Source organism: Drosophila tropicalis, unplaced genomic scaffold (assembly GCF_018151085.1).
Source record: "Drosophila tropicalis isolate 14030-0801.00 unplaced genomic scaffold, ASM1815108v1 contig_39, whole genome shotgun sequence".
In the NCBI taxonomy this organism is placed as follows: domain Eukaryota; kingdom Metazoa; phylum Arthropoda; class Insecta; order Diptera; family Drosophilidae; genus Drosophila; species Drosophila tropicalis.
The window spans coordinates 499,952-523,778 of NW_027172851.1; the positions used below are offsets into that span (position 1 = coordinate 499,952).

Genomic DNA, 23,827 nt, shown 5'->3' on the forward strand with positions numbered 1-23,827 from the left:
AAGTCCATCCCCCAGTTAATAGTTAGTTAGACAGGCAGGCAGACAGACAGCTTATCTATGAGCTTATCAGAGGGTTTGGGTTAAATAAACATTAAAGAGCGAACGCGCCCTTAGCAAATGAAGCCAACTAAGCGTGTGACGTGACCAGAGGGCCATGTACTCCTCCTTCTCATGGTACTTCCTCTCTTCTTCTTTGTTTGGTTGGCCCATCTAGAGTTACAGCAAATTTATTAATTTCCCTCAATTGCCACATCAATTTTTTTTTTTTTTTTATAGAGCAGTCGACCAACTGAAATACAATCTAGTTAAATTTACATATTTTGTTTTAGACAAAACTCTTCGGTTCACACGCTCAATAAATGGGTAAGCAACTGAATGACTGACTGACTGACTGATGTCAAAATGCATTCGATATGACACAATGCAATTCATTAGCGGTGCAATCAAATTGTGCACTCAATTCGTATGGAAATCCAACCTTCGATTCAGTGAGAGGCGAGTGAATGTCAAACTATACAAATGTATTTCTCCTTCCAGCCTCTTTGGCTCATTATTTCTCAACAGTTGCAATTGGCATTTGGCAGACTATTAAATCAAGGCACGAACTATCGATGTTGAAGCTGCTTAACCCCCAAAAACCCATGCCCATTTGGGGGACATGCGGATGTGGTGGAGAGATTGGAGGGTCTTGTGGATACGTGCCGCATTTTGGCTGCAAGCCAAGAGAATTGTGAAAACTGTTTGCAAATAAAAGAAGTTTTTAATATGCCAGCTCCACGCTGAACTTAAGGGCAGGGGCAGAAAGGGCTGCTTTCTTTGACCAGACAATAGCTCGCTGCCAGTCGACTGGCGCCTCCTCGTTTATTTCAAATGAAACTGTTGGTTTAATGTTATCAAAAATGTTCACTCAAATCCTCTTTTCTCTCTCAGACACACACGCACACAAGTTGTCTCTTTCTCTCTGTCTCTTTCTTTCTCTTTGGTAAGCCATCACGTAATCCAGCCACGCCCCAAAACTCCCACTATGCCATATTTGTTTTGCGCTTTCAAATAGTTTGTGCCAACTAAATTGCAAGGCAACATCGACATCAGCTTTGGGCCCTAACATTAACCATCCATCCATCCATCTATCCATCCACATGCATGCATAGAGCGAGCTCGAGGCCAGTATTTGCATAGGTTGGTTGAGGACTGTGAGGATGTAGTGGCGGTAGGGGGATTGGTGAGGAGGCGTGGCTGTTGGAGGTTTCGCTGACGATAATTGCATGAAATTATAATGCAGCCCCAACCAGGCAGACTGAACTGAAAGACTCCGACGACTGACAGAGTGACTCAATGAACCAGCCAGTGAGTGACTGGAATGAGTGGGTGTAGGTGGTGTAGGTGGCCCAAACCCACACATAATCAGTGGTTTGGTCTGGTCTCTTTCTGTTACTGTTACAGTGCCATTAGAATTACCTTCTTCCTTTAACCATTCTCCTCTCCTCGTTCTCTTACCATCTGTCATCTGAGCATAGTCAAATTAAACTAATTCTTTGCTTGTCTCTTTTACAGAATCACCATCGCGGAAGCACCACCAGCGAGGAGCGTGTGCCACAACCCCATTCCCCACACGATTCCGCCGTCTCCACTCATCCACATAACGGCTCGCTCCAACACTCCGGTTCACGGGCCACACTCCGGCACTCGATGAATCACTCTAGCACCTCCGTTTCCGGCTCTGCGTCGAGCTCCACACCAGCATCACCACAATTGAGCGGCGTGATCACCGCCTCTGGTGGGCAGCTGTTATCCAATGGACACCACTATCAATCGCAGTCATCGGTTAGCTCGAACTCGTCGATTGTCTCGGCCATTCCCGCCTCGCAGCGTCTGCTGGAGGACGCTTTAGCCAAACCGGCTCCATACCCAATGATCATGTTGCCTCTCCATGGTGGCTACTGGCAGGATGGCACCGAGCATGAGTGTAGCTACGATGCCCGCGGTAATCCCCTGCTGCCGCAGACCACCTGGATGGCCAAATTCGAGACCGACGATACGGCTAAGTGCTATCGCCGGTTCTACGCAGCGCGCGAGCACTCCAATCTGGTGGGTCATGATGAGCAGTTGGGCCCAGTGCTTATCTCGATCAAGACCGAAAATGTGGCCAATCAGGAGCACATGAGAATACTCCTGAGATTGCGCACTGGCACAATGCATGAACTCATACCAGTATCGTGTCTGGGTTCTCAGCCCAGTCCCTCCAAGATGGTGAAACTTCTAAACGAGCAAATCCATGTGGACAACTTTATGCCTGTGCTGTGCCCAAAGGCCTCGCAGCTTATCAGTGTATACGACGAGCATGTCCTTGTCTCGCAATTCAAATTTGGGGTGCTATACCAAAGATATGGACAAACCACCGAGGAGGAGTTGTTCGGCAACCAGCAGACATCGCCAGCTTTCGAAGAGTTCCTCGATGTCCTGGGCCAACGCATTAGACTCAAGGAGCACAAGGGCTATCGCGGTGGTCTGGACATCCAGAATGGACACACCGGCGACACGGCCGTCTACGAGGTATTCAAAGAGCGTGAGATTATGTTCCACGTTTCGACGCTTCTGCCCTATACTGAGGGCGACTCGCAACAATTGCAGCGCAAGCGGCACATTGGCAACGATATCGTGGCCATAGTGTTCCAGGAGACAAACACTCCCTTCTCCCCGGACATGATTGCCAGTCACTTTTTGCATGCATTCATTGTGGTTCAGCCGCTGGAGCCGAACACTCCTCACACACGCTACAAGGTGAGCGTAACAGCTCGCGATGATGTGCCCTTCTTTGGACCGACGCTGCCCAATCCGGCGGTGTTCCGCAAGGGCCAGGAGTTCAAGGAGTTTATACTGACTAAGTTGATAAATGCGGAAAACGCCTGCTATAAGGCCGAAAAGTTTGCCAAACTGGAGCTACGTACCCGTACCTCTCTCCTGCAGAATCTCGTCGAGGAGCTAAAAGAGAAGACACGAGACTTCTTGGGTGCCGACCTGTCGCAGACTCTGGCCGGCAGTCCCACACCCGAGACCCCTAAATCTGAAAGTGGCGGAGGCAATGCTGGTTCCCGTTTCATAGATACGGTGAAGAAGGCGTTGATCATGAGAGTGCGCTCACAGAGCGTTGACACCGGGAACGGGCATGGCAATGTTCAGGACAAGTTCAGTGTGAATACCAAACTTGGCACTCTGAATGCAAAGAAGGAGGCACCAGTCGAGACGCAGACCCCCAATCTGAATGTAAGTTCAACTGTTTTTTTTCATTCTCCGAATTCTTATTAATCCAATCGATCTCTTAATAGACTTGCAGTCGCACAGCCTCGAAGTCGTCGTCAAAGTTAAAGTCATCTAATGAATCCACCTCGTCGTCGCCGGACATTACATCCCGTCAGGCCAACAACAACAACAACAATAATAATGGCCAACAGGGTGTTGCCGCTGCTGCCGTCAGTGCCGCCCAAAACGGCGGTATTGTGGGTGTAGTGGGAGGCGTGGCAGTGGCCACCATGTCGGAAACAAGCGACGACTCAAGCTTGAACAGCGTGGATTTGGATCCGATGATGGGTCACTTGGATGGTGGCGCCACCTACATAGACAGCGATACTGGGCTGGAGAGCATGAGCTCCGCCGAGGCCACAACCAAAGCCTGCTCGCTCTGTCTAGACGGGGGGAGGACAGGCCACCATGATGGGTAGCTCACCCAGCAGCGAGACGATTGTGAAAATTGAGAATTTGCGGCAGGAGGTGACACGGCTGAAGTGCGATAAACTCGATCTTCTGCGTCAGAATGTGGTAAGTTAATAACGAATTAATGGCCCCGACTGAACGATCGATTAATCGAAAAATGTTCTGTTCCATTTCAGACCTGCCAACGCGACATTAAACGTCTCCGAGAGCGAGAACTCTCGCTACAAGGCGATTTAGCAGCCGCCGGACGGGAAATTCTACGCTTGCGCGATCTACTCAAAGAGTATATGCCGGATACGGCACAAGCTCCACTCTCCATATCACCCATCTAAGCGTCTAACGCGTCTAAGGCGAGAGCAGGATTAAGCGAAAGGGAGGAGTAACCACTGTGCCGTGTATAACACTTGGGGAACGATGTTGTTGTTGTTGGCGTAGAGAAATGAAACAACTGTATTATATTTAGTTTGCATTAGCTGTAACTCAAAGAGATAGATATCGGATCGGATCGAATTGGACTAGCAGCAGGCATGCGCAAAAAAAAGAAATTATCATAACAGTTACAGGACGATGGACGATTGGAGAGCAAAAAAAACAAAAAAGCAAACACACAAAACTCAAAAAAGTACACCAAATATATATATAGAATAAGTCTTTAAGCATATTTAACGCAAAGGAAACGCAAAAACCCTTAATCCTAACACTAAGTAGAAGCATCACACATACACCAACACCCACATAGTTACCAATTAGAGGATCAATCAACATTCATACCGACATACATAAATACCCCACACACACACACACATTCATGCATATATTTATATTAACTAATTGATAAAAAGATAACCAAAATCCACGATAATCACATGTAGTAACTCGTTACTCGTTAGTCGCTCACGTTTGCGTACTCGTTACCGTGACTCTCGTTATCACATTCGCAAGTAAACCTCGAAACGGATATACAAATATTACGGATAATAAAAGTTAAGCTTTTAAACACTTGAACCCCCCCCCCGCCCCATCCTCCTCGATAGTTTTTTACAAACCCCAACCGAAACGGATGTTAAGCGGAAATGAACTCTTACTTAACACTAAGTTTAAGTTGCTTTAACTAAACTAAATACGTTCGATGATTATTTAAGTTTCAACCAGGATAGATGGAAGCGGCAAACCAGTCGAAAAACCAAAAAAAAAAAACCAGCTGGACTCAATTGCCCTTCTATATGTACATACTGACGACATGTATAATTCTCGATCCCCTATGGATCTATCGTAATAAACCTAATGACTATTTAATTTCTCAACTCGAAAAACGATAACGTTAACAAATCATGATGCATGCTTATACAGAATACTTATATATACGTATATGTAACAACTTTCAAAGCAAAACATTACAAAGAGTAGATGGCAATGAAACACAGAATAACAGAATAAAAAACGAATGAAAAACACATAAATTCTTACCACAAAAGTTACAAAGCAAGTTATGCAACAATTTATCCCTTAAGTACACATACGATTGTTTTTGTTGAGATGCATTATAATTATTTTTATTGTGTATAGTATAAAAAACAAACAAATATATGCAAAATATATAAAATTTATATATATCTATATATATACCTACAAAAGTATCCATGTTTAAATTGATTTCCATTTTTTACTAACCAAAAATTGGAAAATTTATACGCACTGATGGGGGGATTCGTTTTCACAACATAATTGAAAACCAAGTGAGATTTTCCAGAAGCTGTCATTTGAAAATTCGGATAAAACTAGGAACAACTTTTTATACCATGCACCCAAAGGGTGAAATGATATATTAAAGTTACCAAAAGTTATACACGAGACAGGACATGGCTTTAGCGAGTGTCAAGCTCGATAAACTTTTATCTGAATAGTCAAATTTCTGCTTACAAAAGACCTATTGACCTCAAGACCCTTTTGGTATATCATTTTATCGGTTGTTTCATCTAAAACATATAATCAATATTGAATAAATTTGGCTATTGGCTGTTCTTTATGGTAATAATTGTAAAAGTAACAAAGAAGGCCTGACCATTTAAAATAACGGCCCATCGATCCTTTTGATAGTCGCTTAGAAAATAACGCGGTTATTGAAAAGTTAAATGGTTTCGAATGATCGTTCCAATGGAACTTATGAGATTGTGGCTCGATCTGGAAAGCCTGCAGGATGAACTACATTTTTACCAATTTCATCACTTTAGAAGGAGTTTTCTTGGATGTTGTTTGTCGTGCTGATCAGGAATCTATACACTTTCTATGGTCAGAGATGTCAGCTTATACTATGTTCCAGATTGCTTTAAGTCCACTAGGACTAAAACTAAGTAAACTGTATTTTAGGACATACTCAAATATCCGTTTAGAGGCAAACGCCCTATTTTTAAGAGTTGAAAAATTTTCTAAGTGTTTACTTAGCCATATCTCGAAAATACTTAATCCAAAGGACATTACAATTCTAACATTTAAATTTTGTGGAATTTTTTCAAACACAAAGTCAAATGGCTGATTCAACAATCTTTCACTAAAATGCATAAAATCATTTAGTTTTTTATTTCACTCTTTGCTGACTTTTAACTAAATTTTTTTAAGTAATTCTCTTAGGTTCTTCACTACGAAGGATCTTGATCTTGTACTTTGCACTTGAACTGTCAAATTCATGGTGCTTAATGCACAATGCTATAAGAATCATCTTAAGCGTTGTAAGATTAAGTTTTCGTGTAACCCTAAACAATTTTATAATTTTTTCAAGGACCTCTGTGCTCCCATCTTTTTTGTCCCTTGTTAAAAAAGTCTAATTGTATTTTTGTGATCCAGTGATTGATGTAAGTTCTCCTTTTAGCGAACATAAACTAGTAAAACGTGTGTATCATCCGTACCCAGATGGTCCACCTGGATGTGGTATTAGGTTCCGTGCAAATAACTATTAACTAATAACTATATAAACAGATTAAAAACATTTTTGCAGATCAATTACTAAGCTATCCCAACCATGTGAAAAGTAGATCTACAACCACTAACCTTTTAGAATTTACCTCCTTGACAATCAAGGGGTTCAAAAATGATAAACATACATTGACTTTATCCAAGCTTTTGATTCTGTTAATCTTACCCTTTTAGTTTCTATGGTGAACCACATCGGATTTCCTGTCCTTCTTTCTTGGGTTTGAGATTATTAAATAGAATAGAAAAGGTACTTTTTAAGTCTTCATATGGTGTACTCAAGGCAGTCATCCTGGCGTAAAAGTAATTTCACACTATTTATTGACGATCAGTCATTATTCATTCTTAAGTGATGTAACTCTCCTCAATTGGTCACTTATTTTCTAAACATTAGAACGTCTTAATAGTATGAATGATTTGGACCACAAATTAGATTTTAACACACATATTTCCACCACGGTCGCAAGGTACCATGGGTGTTCTCGGTTAAAAGAAGTTCGTTTTAGTTTGCTTGTCCGTCCTATTTTAGAGTATGGATCTTGCATTTGGTCACCTTAATATGAGTCGCACCAGACTAGACTTGAATCCGTTTAATAGCAGTTCTTGCTATTTGCTTTTCGTGGTCTTCGTGTTTTAGTCGACTTCTTTTGATTAACCTTCCTTCCTTAATTAACCGTAGAACTAGACAAAGTAGACATCCTATTATAACTTTAACCCTTAGTTGCTGCGCTCAACTAACTATGACTTGCATGACTCTTTTAGGGACCTCTGCTCGGACTGCAACCTTTTATTTCCTGTTTTTTGCAGAGGTAAATCTGTACAATAATTTATATGAACAAAATATAACAAATCCGACAAACAATCATCAACAAAAATCATATTTTGGAATATAAATCACAGACTAACACAGAGGAAGAGTGTTGGATATAAGGACTCTAAAATTTATTCAATATTAACGATTCTTGAGAAATGTGTATTTCATTAAACCATATATTTGAGTCTGATTAGTCATAACATTTATAGCGCCATAGAGAATTTTAAATTTCCCGCTAATAAGATGGTGTAGCCAGGTTGTATAATCTCATCGCTGTGGCATCTCTACCCGACAATTTGCGCCGATAATCGATATGTTAGCCGATAACTTTGCTCCGATAATGCCGATAACGATTAAACTCGACAGTTGCTCCGATAACCGATGAGATTCGGCGGTTGCTGATATGCATATCGATAAGAACGTGTTGTTGTACTATCGATGGGGCCTTCGATGGACTACTCATCTCTAATTCAGTGTTGTTTTTGTTTTCAAGGTGGTGCTTACGGTGTTTGCGGTGAATTTCGTTCGCTTTTATCTCCCTTGTCTTTTTCTTGTTCCCCATTATAAAAATATAAATTAAATTAAGTGAAAAGTGCCAACGGCAGCATTTGGCTTGTGTTTTAGGCCAACTAGTAATCTGTGTCTAAGCGCTTAAGCTGATACGGGGCGTGGCGGTTGGCGGCCACCGAAAAAGTAGCCAAAGTGAAATGTGCGAAAAGAAAACCGAGAAGAAGAGGAGAAAAATGAAAAGCAAACTAAACGGCTTGGTTTAAGCAAAATTAGTAAAAAAATTTGAATATATATATCCGTTTGTAACGTATTCTAATTTTATGCCTATGTGTTTGGCTTTCTAGCTTCAGAGGAGCAAAAGAGAGAAAGAGAGACCGATAGTGTTTACAGTGATACCTCGTGAGTAGCAACACCGTGACCAGAAAGTCAAACAACCGAATAGTGTTGTGGCTAAAATAATAGAAAAGAAAAACAAATAAACCAACTGAGCAAGTGTAGGAAACTGCTCAATAATTGCCCCTGCTGGCTCCCACTGGATATTTCGCAGGAAGTTTGTCCAAAAAGGTAAGGCCTCAATTGCAATATATGTATAAATAATATATTGCGACACTTCTTCCACACCCATCATGCCCAATAATAGATAAGGACGGTCAGTGGGTGATAAGAAATCCGGCGGGGGTTGAAAGGAGGCATACGGGTAGAAGGAGGACTCATGTCATTGAGGAATCATCATTAGATTCATTGGAATTAAATTTTGGAATATTTTCCCCTAACCAGAAAAAAACTTGTTCTGTCCATAAAAACAAAGTAAATACATAGCTAAAAACAAATGTGCCAGCAAAGCAAAGCAACCATAAAAAAATATTAATTAATTTATTTAAGCTATCTGTGTTATGTGTTTTAACAAGTATTTCTTAAAAAATAATAACAATATATACATACGTATGTTTGTATGTTCACATATTCATCTTTCTATGTGTGTGTGTATATAGATTTTTTTGCACTTATCGCGAGCCAACATTCGATTTAATGTTTGCTTTACTCTACATAGAGATGGATATTACAAATATCACGAATAAATATAAAAACAACAGATCGATCCTTAGTCATAACTTTATAAACAACTGACTTTATGTCTGTATTTACTTTTTAGGGGTAAAACAAAGCTAATTAGATATACTTATAGTATGAGCTTAATTCTTAGAATCCTTTTCTTTGAAAAAGGAGTTAATTAACATTTTTGTTTATATTTTTGTTCGCCATGGTGTGACCAACCTGCGCAAGTTTCTCCTACAGTAATAAAATTTAGCATATGGGATTCTAATTGCTAGGATTTTTTAAACTTTGCGAGGGACACGAAAAAAACATTCTGGTTTATTGCAAGCGAATCCCATTTTTCAATCTTATCATTAAATTTCATTTGTAAAAAACTCGTGGGCTTATATTTAACTTTAGCAACTATTTCAAAAATTATTAAATCCAAGTTCCATTAGTCTTTTTATATGTAAGTGCTTTTGGTGAAATCTCGTACAATCTTTTAGATTGAATGCAATCTTTTGAGTCATCAAACCTGTTGGGGCCTCACAACCTTTTTGATGCAATTGCTGAGAGCTGTGTGTTTTGAGAAATAATTGAAGTTTGCAAATTAGGTTTGTTAACTTTTATTAAATTGAAATTATTGACTTAAGTTTCCGGTTTGAACAGCTGTTTTTGAGTGCCCACAAAAAAACGAACAAATACGTCTTAAGTTGAGCATTACGAATCCCGCAGAAGTGTAGATAAATAATGAGTTGTAAGTGTTCACCTTTTAAGTTTAGTCTACAGGTAGGGATGAATTTCCATGTGTGATTAATCAGTTATCGGAGGTATTATGACTTCGTCTTCGCAACAAAGTTTGTTGTCATTATCTTTATTTGCGTGCCTCACGATGCCATCTCTAGCAGAAGCTTTGTGTGCTTTACTATCTCTCGACTTGGCAATAATTCTGTTCTTCATTATATTCTCTTTCTACACGTTCTCTGCAAACGTTTCGCTTGTTGCTTTGCCTCTATCTTCTAATTACACAGCACAACTTAATGAATTCTCCGCTTTGGAAAGTTTTATATAGTTAGTATGAGTCATCTAACGGTTGATTGTAGCACCGCAAGATAATGTATGTATACCAGCTAAACATGTGCAACATTTAGCAGCACACTCATTTTATTCTTCGCAACATCGATTCTGTGTGTGTGTGTGTGTTATTTCGCAAGGCAATGAACTTTTTTCTTAAAAACCAAAACTTTCACTTGAATGCGAAGATAAATTGCCATTAAGATATAAACACATCAACCTCGAAAAGTGTTGCCAATTGGCCCATATCATGCCACGAAGGCAGCACCCATGAAAAGAGTAAGAAAAAAATTGAACCACTCAATTAAAAGACTAAGCAAAATAAAAAGCAACAAAAGTGAAACTCAATCAAAATGAAAATCAAGAAAAAAGCATATTAAAAAAATGAACCTAAATGCTTATAAAACACCCACGCTTCGCTCTGTGACGTCATGGAAGTGAGCCAAAATTGGCAACTTGCCCAGACATCGACCGCCACCGACGCCGAACCACATCCGAAACTAAAGATGTTGACTCAGCCTGCTGGCAACATGATGCCGCAACATGACGCCAACTGCCTGGCGATCTCAAAATGCTAAATAATCATTAATAATAATTACGATAGTCAGCCAAATCTGCAAGATCAACAGCAAACCATTTATTTACACAAGAACACAAAACCAAATAGATCAATGTGGATAAAAATAATTATTTTTAATAAATAGGGCGATCATTTTACACTTTGGGAACGATAAGTTCAAGACGGGATCTTTCTTTTTTTTTTTGGGAGTCCAATAGATTATTCAGAATAATCAGTTGCTTATTCATGGTTTACTTGCAACAATTTTTTTGCTATCGTGTTAGAGTTGATAGGAGGTGGAGGTGGTTCGACATGGGGGGGATGGGCAGGATTGTATAAGTCTATTTGAACGTGTACCTTTTTAGCATCATATGTTTTAAGATATATGCATGTACATACACAGTTTTGATAATATTGACAGATCTGTAGTCTATTGACAAGGTAAAGAGGATTCAGTCCTCATTTCTTTCAAGTTTAGATCGTTTCTATTATATTGTTAGATCTTTTCGATGTAGAATTACAGTAGATGCCGGTTATAACGATGTACCGATTATAGAGTCCGGAAGGTTTGGTTGGTTTTGGGACAAACTTGCATAGAAGCAAAGTGACTTCGTTTCGACGCTGTCAAATATACTTCGTATTGACTTCGCTCCATCTAAATGAACTGATCATTTGAGCACAAATAAGGTGCTCAATGCCGTAAAAAAAACCAAAAAATTGAAAAGTCCTAATTTTTACAGATTTTGTCAAACATTTTCTCCTTACTGAAGGGGTTTATCACAAATATCGGTTATAACGAAACAATGTGGGCGGTCCCTTGAGTATCGTTAAGCCCGGCATCTACTATAATTGTCTTGCAAACAACTTAAGCAATTAGCTATTCATTTATTTTGAACAAAAATGCAAATTTCAAATCTTATTTACATATATCAAGTATTTCTTAGAAAAATAAATTGAATATTCTTTTCTTCAAATTTTTGAAGCCAATTAAAATAAACTTTTATTATAGGTATAAATTGTGCATAGTATATAGTAGTGCTGTTTTTTAAAAGTCGGCTAATTAACATGCTTGACTATGCATATATATGTATATATTATATATGTATGTATATTTTTATATTCACAAATTATAAAAAGAAACTTTCCAAGCTGAACGTTAAAATTGCTTAATAAAATTTGCCCTCACCTCACAGAGGCCAACAAATTAAAAAAAAATGTTGCCAACAGAAAAGCTATCATAAAAAAAAAACAATTAAATTAGCTTACTGAAAACAAAAAAAAATCGCATAGTGAAAGTTATAAATTTTGTCCACTTTAATGAGTGCTTACTGTGTGCAACATGAGTAGCAGCAGCTGGCGGCAAAAAAAACCGTTGCAGTTCATTGAAATTTGAAGCATTTTTGGGTAAAAGAGAAGAGCGTGAGCAAGAGAGAGTGAGAGAGAGAGGGGGCGAGTGCAAAGTATATAATGGCGCTCCATTTACCGTTAAAACAAAAACAATCAATGCTTAAAAGTCGCGTCTTTTTTTTTTTTGTTTTGCTTTTGTTTTTGTTTCGTATTGTTGTTTAAGCTGTTTTTATTTTTGCACATTTCGCTTTAATGCACCGAACACCGGCAGCAGCTTAGACTCACAGTGTGTGTGTGCTGTAAGTGTGTAGTCAAGGGTCTTAAAAGCTGTGAGAGTGTTGAGCTTGGAGAAGGGACGGACGGTGCAATAACCGTACTACGGTCAGTGACGTCATCACGGGAAAAAGCAACGAGAGAAAAAGCAATCAAGAATTGAGACACAAAATAAAGCCAAACTATTTGCAGAGAATATTTTTCATTCAAGAATTCGTGATTAACATGAAAGATCTGCAAACCTCTCTAGATAATTAAAAGTTTAACTAATATCCTCACGCCTATAGAAAATGCCTTCAATTATAATGCTCCGTTAGAGCGACTAAAATTCGGTGACTTGCTTGGGACGATTATATCGACGAAATTTTTCAAAATTCACCCGAAAAAATTATAAACATATGTATGCATTTATCAGTGATCGGCAAATATACTTGTATGAGTATCAGCGCCGCGAACGTTCGCACACTCACTACTCCCTCTTACTATTAGCTGTCGCTTACCAAAGTAGAAATTTCTTTAAAACTTACTTTGTGTTATTTTAAAGCCTATTATAAACATTTCGGATATACTTGATACTATTGAGCTCTTCTATAACTGGATTCTACTGTGTCATATTTGGTAGGTTAAATCTACGTTTCGAAGGACATTTCTGCAACAAATATATGTACATATTTACCAACCTATTATCCCAGAAATGAAATCATTCTTTGGAAATCTTTATAAAGCTATTGCAAACCCTAGTAGAAAACCGCTACTATTAACGACACAAGTGCAGACAGACTACTAGGTTTGCACTTCCCCAGTTGTGTAGCCGTGGAGAAAGGAAGAATGAAAGAGAAAAGAAGATTCTGAGAAGAAAAGGATTACAATTAAGACAAAGGACAAACGTCAATGCAAGGCATTTCTGATAGCACAACGGGGCAGAAGGTTAAAGATACATATGTACGTCTATATAGATTAACTCGATGATGGAAGAGGCAACAGATAAGACATAAGTACAAAATAGTCGTCACTTTATAAAGTTTTCTAGATTGAAACAGAAAAGTTGCAAAATTCTTACACGTCTAGGATTAGATGTAACCTTTATTAGGTTAAAATATTACTAGTATTCGAATCTCTCTAGAGAACATATAATCTCCACAAAAGATATCTGTGAAATATCCTTCTAATGAATAGCCGACTAGCTTCTGTCATCTGTAGATCCTAAAAAAATCGTGATTAATATATTTAAACCGATCAATTTCAAATAACCTTTTGCTCTTCTCTACTTATTTCCATTCTTTAAAGTTTAAACCACTTAAACGACTACTGAATACCTATCTAATACATACATTCCACTTGTCGTTTCTATGTACATTTTTGTTTGTTTATTCACAAAAAATGTGACTGAGACTGGTTATTTTAGCTTCCTCTGTCTTTTGTTTGTTTGTACTCTGATAAAGAACACACACACACACACACACACGCAATCGAGGGGGAGGAAGAAGAGATTCTAGGGAGAAGGCATTGCCCACTTGGCGCAATGAAAATGTCAAAATAACAAATACAATACAGCTGCTAGTTCAATCTTTCAACCGATCCTCCGCCTCTCTCAAGTAGCTATTCTCCTCGCCTCCAAAATAATTTGCTTCTTCTGGCTTATCGCTAAAAACCAAACCCAAAAACAGAGAAAGAAATAGAATTTAAGTGAGTGTAATCTACTTTTATTTAGTTTATTTTGTGAGCCCATGCGTGTTGCAAATTAATCAGCGAAAGAGCAGAATAAAAATATCGGGAACAGGTACACATACACATATAACATTCAACGACCTTGCCCTGGACTTGTGGCAACCATTTCGTGTTGGTTAATGAATTAAACATAACCAAAAAACAAACAAAAACCTTTTTGTCAACTGATTTGCATTTGCGTTTAATAGGCCAACTCAACGTATTTTTTTTTTAGGAACTTATTGTACATGCATGAACTAAATTTTCCATTCCCCCCTCTACCAGCCCTTCTTGCTTATTACGCAAAGACATGCTGAAGAACATGAAACGAAGACAATTTGACATAAGTGAAAACTGTCGCAAGTTTGAGCATAGCGGAGAAAGAGGCGGGGGTGGCAGACATACTGGTAGCTATATACATACATACATATGTACATATGTATGTACATATAATATGTATGTATGTACGTGGGGGATGTGGCGTCACTTGAGTGCAAAAATTTGTCGTGCACCAGGGCGGCACCCAAAATAAGTTGAACTTTTACTTTTTCAGGGTTGGCTTAGAGTTGAAAAAAAAAGAAAGATTCAGTTCAGAAATTTGCTCAAACATCCGAGTTTCAATGACTAAAGATGGCAAATTTGAAGATTTGAGCCCTAGTAGCTAGCTTAGCAATTATAACGATTTGTTAGCCATCCCTGGGCCCACTTGATGGCGTCAGGTGTTCTCTGCGCTCTGCGGAAGGAAAGTGAACGCACATTTATATTATGTAGCTAGCTGTTCGTCTGTCTGCGCCATTGTCTTTATAGTAGGTACTTTATACTCGTATTTACATATATAGAAATTGTGTGTGGCTTTTGAACCCAGCCAGAGTCAAAGCTGGCAGCGAGGGTTGCTTCGTGTTGTTTCTTCTTCATTTAGCTTGCAGAACGTCAATAAATCTTGCCAAGTGTTGTGAGGTGAGCTGAGGTGAGGATGAGGTGGCAGAAAGAGTTTTCCGCCTCTTTTGCTTTGTCCTGCGAGTATGTAGAACTTCCGTCGTTCTACAAAAGTAATCAGTTCCGTATTTTAGAAAGGAAAAGAGAGCGACAGCGACAGACTGATGCAAGTGTCGGCGGCGAAAACACTTGAACACATGGCGGGGGAAGCTTACATGGCGGAGTATTCCCTCAGCTCTTAAACACAGCTGTCAAATGACTTTAACTCCCCCGTTTCCCTTTTCTACTTTTGGGACCATTGCCAAGGGCAACTGTCACGTTGCTCTCTCCATCTCTTTGTTGTCTCTTTAGCCGTCTTTCTCTTCCATTGGCTTGGATTTGTTTTTTTCTTTCTTTTTATGGCCTAATCAGCAAACTAAACACGTTTGCGGCTTTCATGCAGGGTCTCCCCAATTTTCATTACAATTACCTGAATGTCTCTCTTTCTCCGTCTCTCTCTCTTTTCTCTCTCTCTCTGTCTATGGCTTGGTTTCTTTAGCATTGTCTGCGCCTTTCCCTTTTAAGTTCAACAGTTTTCCATTCCCTCAGGCTTTTCCATGCAAGATTGCACAGTGAAGGTTTTTTTTGCCATCGCTTCTTGGCCATTATTTCCGATTATCTTTGTTTGACTTTTTTATGGGGGACTTTGTTTGTTTTTTGTTGTTGTGTCTTTTTTCGTTTAAGAAAACCAAATATTGATTAATTTGTTGTTGGTGGCAAAAAAAATCTTCCAACTGGAAATAGTCATGCACATAAAGAGAGACAAGAAGAAAATGTCAATGACGCGACGATACCCTGTGCTAATGTGGAATACATTTACTTCAGTTTCGAGACTTTCTTGGTTGGTAAGAAAGTCTCCATCAAACCGACTCACTCTGGTCAATGAAGGATCTTAGACTGTTAAATGGGGAACTTTTACCCCTAAAGTATGCAATAGCTTAAAAAAGTATTGCTTTCTCGTAAAAAGTAAAAATTCTTCACTAGTTTCAAATGGCGAATGGTCACCGCATACTTCAGGGACCAAAGTGCTGTGGAAATATTTACACAGCAAGGAAAAAAAGGGGACCATATTACCATCACCATGATTGTCTCAACGGGAGCTAGTGTTTGCCATTTTCAGATTAATCTTTCAATCTCACACATAATTCCTTTTATGGCTCGCTCCAATAAAAATAATCATCATAAACCGATGCTAATGTACTTCAAAGACTATGCTCTACATAAGACTATTTTTTATGACCTAGGCAAACGATCATGACTGTGATCCCAGTTCGACGTGCTGATTGAGGTTTTTTGTAGATCAAACTTCAATTATTTGCTTTTGAATCTTTGAAATTCATTAGTAAATGAAAGTAATATTTCATAATTTGTCTGATATACTCTTTTTCTGTTCATAATTTTCTTACAGGATATTTCCATATAGCCATTTCGTGGTTATTGCGTGACATTGTCGTTTTTGACCCAACTCTCTTGGATATATTTTACTTTCCCTTCTTCCCTTCTCTTCCCGAAAGTTGTCTTGTCCCATTAATTTGACGCTTCAGTGCGTGTCTTAATCTTAATTAACAACATTTTTATGAATTGTGTCTATAAACCAAAAAGGGAAAAACAAATTCGCCAAATCATATTTGTTGTTTCCTCCATTTTGATTGATTTTTAGGTGCAACGACATTCCCATTGGGTGCAGCACCTGTTTAATGAACTCGCCCTTACCCTTCCTACCTCACGATCTCCTTAAATTTGAATTGTGTTTTATATAGGGAAATTCAATTATAAATGCAATTTTATATGGCAACGTCTGCTGTCTAGTTATTGGTTTTGCGTAGGTTCCCGTTTCCCGACCCTGATACCAACAGCCATCCAACCAACCCACAGTTAGTAGAGGAAAGAGCAGCAAATACGACGTCGACGCCAACGCAAACAAATTTTTTGTTCTTTACTTATCGATTTTATATTGTCGGTATGGTTTAGTTTGACGTAGTAACAAATTTATTGAACTAGGGATGATTTGGCCCACAAATTATCATCATCATTATCACTGAAATGATAATGTGATTTCCTCGAAAGCAACAAAACCATCAGCATAAGACAACCAACTAATGGAATGTAATCTTGTTGACTTTCGATCGTGTCTTTAATTCAAATATTTTACAAGCTTGATTTCTAGGAGATGATGTTCAAAAGCTTAGCCCTTCAATAGCATATCGCTGTTTTTTGATTCAATTAGTTTGATAATCCTTTTTAACCAAATCTGTGCTTCTAGACTGGAATTAAGCCAAGTTTTCGTTATACTTTTTTAGTATTGCGTTGATCCTTAATCTTAAATGAAGACAAAACCATTTGAAGAGCAATTTTAAATAACTCTTGAAATGGAATCATATTTCCATAGGAACAGATCATATAACTGAAATAATTTGTAGTCTTATCTTGGTATTTGTACTGAAATGAAGTGAAATAACTAATCTGTTATATCAATTTCTTATTTTTTTGATTGGTTTCGGTTATGGCTGAGAGTTTGATGCGTTGTTAACCAGAAATCGATCAAAGTCAAATGAAAACTTAAAATGTGAAAGTGACACAAATTGATTTCTAGTTTTTCTCACGTATGTGGGGACGACTCTCTCCCTCGTTCTTTGTCCGACCCTAATACACACGTGTGACATTCACACACACTGCTGCAATTGCATTTGCTAAATGTCATCGTCCAGACAGACGATTTCCAATTTTCATTTCCATTTCCATTTGGTTGATTTCGTCGAAAAACTGTAAAAAGGTCAAAATGTGTTTTTGATGTCATCGTTTGTCGTCATCGTCGCCGTCGTCTGAGCAACCAAACAAAATGCCAAAAGTCATGCCTGCTGCACTTGATGGCTTTCGATTTGCTGACCCACTTGGCCAGGCTTCAAAATTTGCAGTTCCGTTTGTTCTGATTTGTCATTAGGAGGTTAAGAAGTTTCTAGGATTGGCCAAAACACTAATTAAGTTAATTGGCCAGAGTGTTGGCCCCTGTAGGCGACGATGATAATGATGATGATTCCCTAGAGGCACGCCCTAACCACCAGTCGTGATGATGAAGAGGATGAAGGGAGCGCCCGGCACTGGCGATGGCGTCATAACCACTTGCGATAATGAGGTAATGGAGTCATAACTGCATCGGGCCTACCAATGCATTGTTTATATATAAATTTCCATTAAGACTTAAAGAGAAAGAGCAAAAAAAGGCAGGTAAACAATAAAAAATGTTGCTGCAACATGCCCCTGCAACAAAGCATAATATCGTAATATAAATTTATGGTCTGACACGCGAATCCCCCCCAAGACAAAATCGAAAAGCTGGTAAAAAAAAAAACCAAGAAAAGCAACGCCGATCAAGCAAACTTAAAGGGAGGAAGCGTTACCCACGTCTGATATATGCACGTACATACATATATACATACATACTTATATATGTACATACATATACGTATATAAAACAAAAGCCAAGCAACAACAACAACAAGACAAGGGGAAAACATTAACCAGACAATGGCCAAGTAAAACGTGCCTCTGAAGAATAAAAATGATGAAAAATTATATTTAAATTTACGAACAAAACAAGAAACAGAAAAGTACGACAAATGACCGATAGTTAAATACTCTATATTACGGAAAAGTCCCGTTTAACAGAATAGATTTAGTTTTATCATATCATAAATTTATTTTCTCAAAACGGATATATTTCTAGAGTTGAGAAAAACTTTCCTTGTACAAAAAGAACTAGAAATGTTATAAAGGAATAGACTAACTTAAATAAACTTAAATATACCTTTCAAGTAATGCCAGTCACGTGCTAATATAATGAGCTATAAAATTATCTATATCTAAAATTTATATCAAATCGTTAGAATTCAGCAACTTCACCTGAAAGTCGAGTTCCTAAATGATCATAGAATCTAAATGCCCTTTGAAAAGATTAGATAAACTGTTACTAAGATTGTGAGGACTTTACTAAACCTTTTTTAAACCCAAGTGTGCGAGGTATGAAAAATATTATAAACGGGCTTCGAATACATAAACACCTAAAGAGTAAGAAAGACAGAAAGAGGTAGAAAGGCCTCTGACATAACCCACCAAGAGGATTGAGGGAGGACTGAGCGATGGGGCAAAAAGGCGGGGAACAGGCTGACTCATTCGTTGTAGCTCATGATGGCGAATGAAGCACAAGAGAAAGAAGACTGGGAAATACATTCAACTTGGAATTCAATTGCCAATGATCGAACTGAAACTCTCGTTATAATGGCAACAATTTGAATAATTTATAAAAGAGGAAGCCGAGGAATGGATTGGAATGTCTGTACTATACGTTAAGGAATGCTTCATATAATTGTGATTATTACACTCACGATAAGCTTTATAGAGATTCAGTTATTAACAATTAAGTGAACAATAAATAAACCTTGTCTTGTGATGTTCATATGTAACATTTCCAAGGTTACATCATGAAAATAATTATACATCATGTGTAAAGTTGTTGAGTAAGATCGTTGATTGAAAATCACGTGTTTCTATACGTCTTTTCTCACAGAGGAAAGAGACGAATTGTTGATTTTAAGAAATGGATCTTGGCCTGATTTAAACAAATGGAAAAAGTTAGTTTTAAGAGCTTTAAGTTTTTATTTGTTTTAATTTAATTTTCATCATTATGTCAGCCTTTTTGAAAGTTGGCCTATTAAACATTATATGCCAAATATTCATTTTTGGTTTTGTTTTCCTGGAATGGCAACTGAAATAGGACAACGAAAGGCGGACACGCCTATGGTAAATGGTTTTCCTGGCTCACAATCTCGGGTGTGTCTTATTGTGGTGGTTCAAATGGCGTCATCATAGTCATCATTCGAGCTACCTGCCGGCTGGCGACTGCCGATGGGAATGCAAGATAAATGTAATGGAATGCCAGAAGAAAGCTTTCATCATTGGAGGCTTCGTAGTGTTGGAGCGAATAAGAGATGCCTGGTTGGCTGGTTGGTTGATTGGGTTCTGTTCTGTATTGTATGCGCGGCTGGCAAAAATAATTTACGTAAATTAGCGCAATTACTGGAATGGAATTTACTGAGAGATACTTTCTAGACAGACTATAGTCGCTAGTGGTTGTTGGTCTCTTTTATGTGTCTGTGGGCCAGTTGAAAACACACACACACCATATTGAATGTGTAACTCTGGAAAGAGGAATGGTTGGGGGAAACCGGTTTATAAGAGACGTCATAATCAAAGGTCCAAACACAGTAGCCGTTGTTGTTTAAGTTTCAGTCATTTTATAGAAAAAACACTAGAGAGCAAGATTATAAATGAACCCACTAAAAAAAGTCGAAGACAACTATATATATTTTAGTAGAAATCAAGCAAAAAATAGTTCTTGAAGTTAACTTTCACCATGGCCACCATTCTGTAGGACCTTAAGAAGGAGAACAATGAAAATGAGACTAACACTACATCTTTTTTCGCTTTCAGCATGGAACTTCGCACGGTCAAGGTGAATAATAATCTGCATTGCAATAACTCGGCCAATGTGTTATCCTCGCTAAATGCCACACCCAAGAAGACAGCCATAGTTCAAGACAAGGCCGAAGTTGCTCTCTTGGAGCAGTTGAGCCACAAACAGCTGCAGCAGCAGGAAAATGGACCAATTCGGGATTGCGAGAGTCCTGCCAGTTCCAACTCGGAATTGGATAATGAATTACGCGATTTGAACGGTTCCTTAACAGGCAGCGGGAGTGTGGGTAAATCGAATGGTTCACTAAGTGGAGCTTCCTCTACCACCTCGGCGGCACCGCATGTGTCGGCGACCACAAATACTCTGGGAGGCGCCACCACTAATGGGTCTTCGAATGGAGGTGTTACCGGTAACAGTCTCTCAACTGTTGTCTCCGCTACGGCCCAACTTAAGAAACGTATCACAAGCAGTCGCACACCCACACGGAAAGCACATCGCATTAAATTCTATCGCAATGGAGATCGTTTCTATCCGGGCATTACCATTCCAGTGTCCAATGAGCGCTATCGTTCCTTTGAGAGTCTTTATGAGGATCTGACGCGGCTTCTCGAAGAGAATGTCAAAATTCCGGGTGCTGTACGCACCATTTACAGCATGTGTGGCAAGAAGGTAAGCACATACCAATGAATTGCTGACAATCTCTTTAATTCAACCCACTCTATTGCAGATAACCGCTCTGGATGAACTGGAAGATGGCCAAAGCTATGTATGTTCCTGCAATAATGAAAATTTCAAAAAAGTCGAGTATAATACCAGCTCCCAGCCTCTGGCCAATCTCACGCTGGCCAACAACAGTCGGTCGAACAATTATCGCTTGGCCAAATTGCAGCGTCCCGCGTCGCCACTGAAGAATGGTCTTGGTAATCTGTGTGCCAGCGGCATGGCCATCACCGCAAATGCGTATGGAGTCGCTGGCACCAATGGCAGCCCCCTGAACACATCCCGTTTCAGTGAGCGTGATAGCGTGGTACATCCCCGTATTGTGACCTTGATACGGAACGGTACGAAACCGCGCAAAATAATGAGGCTGCTGTTGAATAAGAGGAACAGTCCAAGCTTTGAACACGTACTGACTGCCATTACTCAGGTGGTTCGCCTCGATACCGGCTACGTGCGGAAGGTGTTCACTCTCTCCGGTGCATCGGTCTCTCAGCTGGCCGACTTTTTTGGACCCGAGGATGTGTTCTTTGCGTACGGCACTGAACGGGTTACCGCTGGTGAGGATTTCAAGCTGGAGGCCGAAGAGCAGCGGGCCATTAATGCTATTAGAAAGACATTACGCACAGCGGGCACCGCGTGCAAGGGTCCCAAGCCCAAGATGCCGGTGAAGAGTAAAAAGATATATCCGCCCGAACCGGCAACGAATGCGGCAAGCGCCGAGACTGCCTCAATGGCAGCCAGTGACCCGAACGGCGGCGAGGACTGCGAAGAGGCCTCTTTACTTATGACTACTGATCTGGTCGCCGACAACATGCCTACCGCCATTATCGATAATTATTCCCTTGGTCAGATTATTGGCGATGGGAACTTCGCCATTGTCCTGAAGATCAAGGAAATCGCAACGGGCGAACCTTTCGCCCTGAAAATCATTGACAAGAGCAAGTGCAAGGGCAAAGAACATTACATTGATGCCGAGGTGCGTGTCATGAAGAAGCTCCGACATCCCCATATCATATCGCTTATCATGGATGTGGATCAGCAGACAAATATGTATCTAGTGCTGGAGTATGTTAGTGGTAAGTTTGAAGAATATCAATAAGACCTGAACGTAGAACTGATATTTCCTTTGAGATATTGTTATTGTTTAATTATCACATTATTCTAATATTTTTTTAGGTGGCGATCTTTTCGATGCCATTACCCAGGTCACACGCTTCTCGGAGAGCCAGTCCCGCGTGATGATCAGGCACTTGGGCTCGGCCATGTCTTATCTGCATTCCATGGGCATTGTTCACAGAGACATTAAGCCCGAGAACCTATTGGTAAGCTCTCATTTGGCTCATTGCTAGCGGACTATAAATCTACATGTACCATGTCCAATTTACAGGTTGAAATCGACGATGCTGGCAATGTCATTCAATTAAAGTTGGCCGATTTCGGCTTAGCCTGCGAGGTCACCGAACCGTTGTATGCTGTATGCGGCACGCCCACATATGTGGCACCAGAGATATTGCTGGAAGTGGGATACGGATTAAAGGTAAGTGCCTTGAGACTGCATCCTTGTGGCTGTAGGTTAATTGCGTCTTCTGATATTCTAGATTGATGTATGGGCCGCTGGAATCATTCTGTATATACTTCTCTGTGGTTTCCCTCCCTTTGTGGCGCCTGACAATCAGCAGGAACCGCTGTTCGACGCCATTATATCGGGCGTCTATGAGTTTCCCGATCCCTATTGGTCAGATATTGGAGATGGTGTGCGCGATTTAATCGCCAACATGCTGCAATCGGATCCCGATGTTCGTTTCACCAGCGAGGATATATTGGATCATTATTGGACTATGGGTAATGAGGAACTCAGTTGCGGGGATTACAACAGATGAATTATGGCCGTGTGGGGTGTTTGAATACCAGATGAGCTACCCTCCCTCTACACTCCTACACGCCCAGCGTCGTCCTCTGCTGCCCATGTGCAGCCGCTGTCTAGTAGTTTTTGTATTATGTAATTTAGCGCTATTTTGTAGGCCTTAATTTATTTTATATATATTTAAACAAAACACAAAAATACAAAATACACCCATGCATACAACATACATACATACATATACTGACGACTACATGCATACATAGTTTTGTTTTCTCAAAAAATTCCAATTTTCCCAACCGTTTACGGTGTTTGGGTTATTTATACTTTCTTTATATATTTTTTGTTAAACTCTCTTAATTTGCTAACTTTTACATATATACTTACATATTATATATTTTATTTAACGACACACAAAAGATTTGAAAAAAACAAAACTAGAATTTTATTTGTATTTTTAATGTGTGTTCTTTAATTAGTGTTTTAATTGCTTATGGAATAAAAACAAATTTAAGTTATGTACAATTTCATAAAGAAAATGTTATATCAATTAATTTTCCCAGCTGCTTTTGTTTTATTATTTTTTGGCTTTGTTTAATTTGAAAAATATCTGATTCATTACTGTGCACTTGTAAACGAAAACGAAACTTTAAACAAACAATAATTAAGCGCATTTATACCAACAAAATATATATATAAATATAATATATATATATTAAAACCAATAAAAGTTTAGAAATATATTAATATATATACTAAATAAAAACGACATGTTGCCGTACAAATCCTTGGAAATTCTCTTTG

The 23,827-nt window shown here is 39.1% G+C and overlaps 2 protein-coding genes across 4 annotated transcripts in view; both read left to right on the forward strand.

The window, feature by feature from the left end:
* RapGAP1 (Rap GTPase activating protein 1) overlaps positions 1-5,318 on the forward strand; it is a 90,854-nt gene extending 85,536 nt beyond the window's left edge. Inside the window, 4 exon segments of the mRNA XM_068284304.1 lie at positions 1,555-3,264; positions 3,327-3,689; positions 3,691-3,816; positions 3,888-5,318. Of these exon segments, the coding sequence (XP_068140405.1) occupies positions 1,555-3,264; positions 3,327-3,689; positions 3,691-3,816; positions 3,888-4,043 (2,355 nt within the window). The 3' untranslated portion in view covers positions 4,044-5,318.
* A 2,646-nt stretch (positions 5,319-7,964) lies between these two features.
* Positions 7,965-23,577, forward strand: LOC137572585 (serine/threonine-protein kinase GA29083). Of its 3 annotated transcripts, XM_068284339.1 has the most exons (7): positions 7,965-8,201; positions 8,347-8,566; positions 20,460-21,111; positions 21,170-22,238; positions 22,339-22,484; positions 22,550-22,699; positions 22,761-23,577. In XM_068284339.1, exons 3-7 carry the CDS (start codon positions 20,461-20,463, stop codon positions 23,040-23,042), a joined length of 2,298 nt encoding a protein of 765 aa, XP_068140440.1. In that variant the 5' UTR covers positions 7,965-8,201; positions 8,347-8,566; position 20,460; the 3' UTR covers positions 23,043-23,577. The 3 variants fall into 3 exon arrangements, with proteins under 3 accessions (XP_068140440.1, XP_068140439.1, XP_068140438.1); XM_068284338.1 differs by having other exon boundaries at positions 7,965-8,566; XM_068284337.1 differs by lacking the exons at positions 7,965-8,201; positions 8,347-8,566 and adding an exon at positions 20,268-20,396.
* The last annotated feature ends 250 nt before the right edge of the window (positions 23,578-23,827 follow it).

What these genes read in the sequence shown, in the direction of transcription:
- LOC137572585 (XM_068284337.1), top strand. An exon ending in ACAGCATGTGTGGCAAGAAG is followed by an intron (nt 21,112 to 21,169) that starts GTAAGCACATAC and finishes ACTCTATTGCAG; the next exon opens with ATAACCGCTCTGGATGAACT. An exon ending in TTAAGCCCGAGAACCTATTG is followed by an intron (nt 22,485 to 22,549) that starts GTAAGCTCTCAT and finishes TCCAATTTACAG; the next exon opens with GTTGAAATCGACGATGCTGG.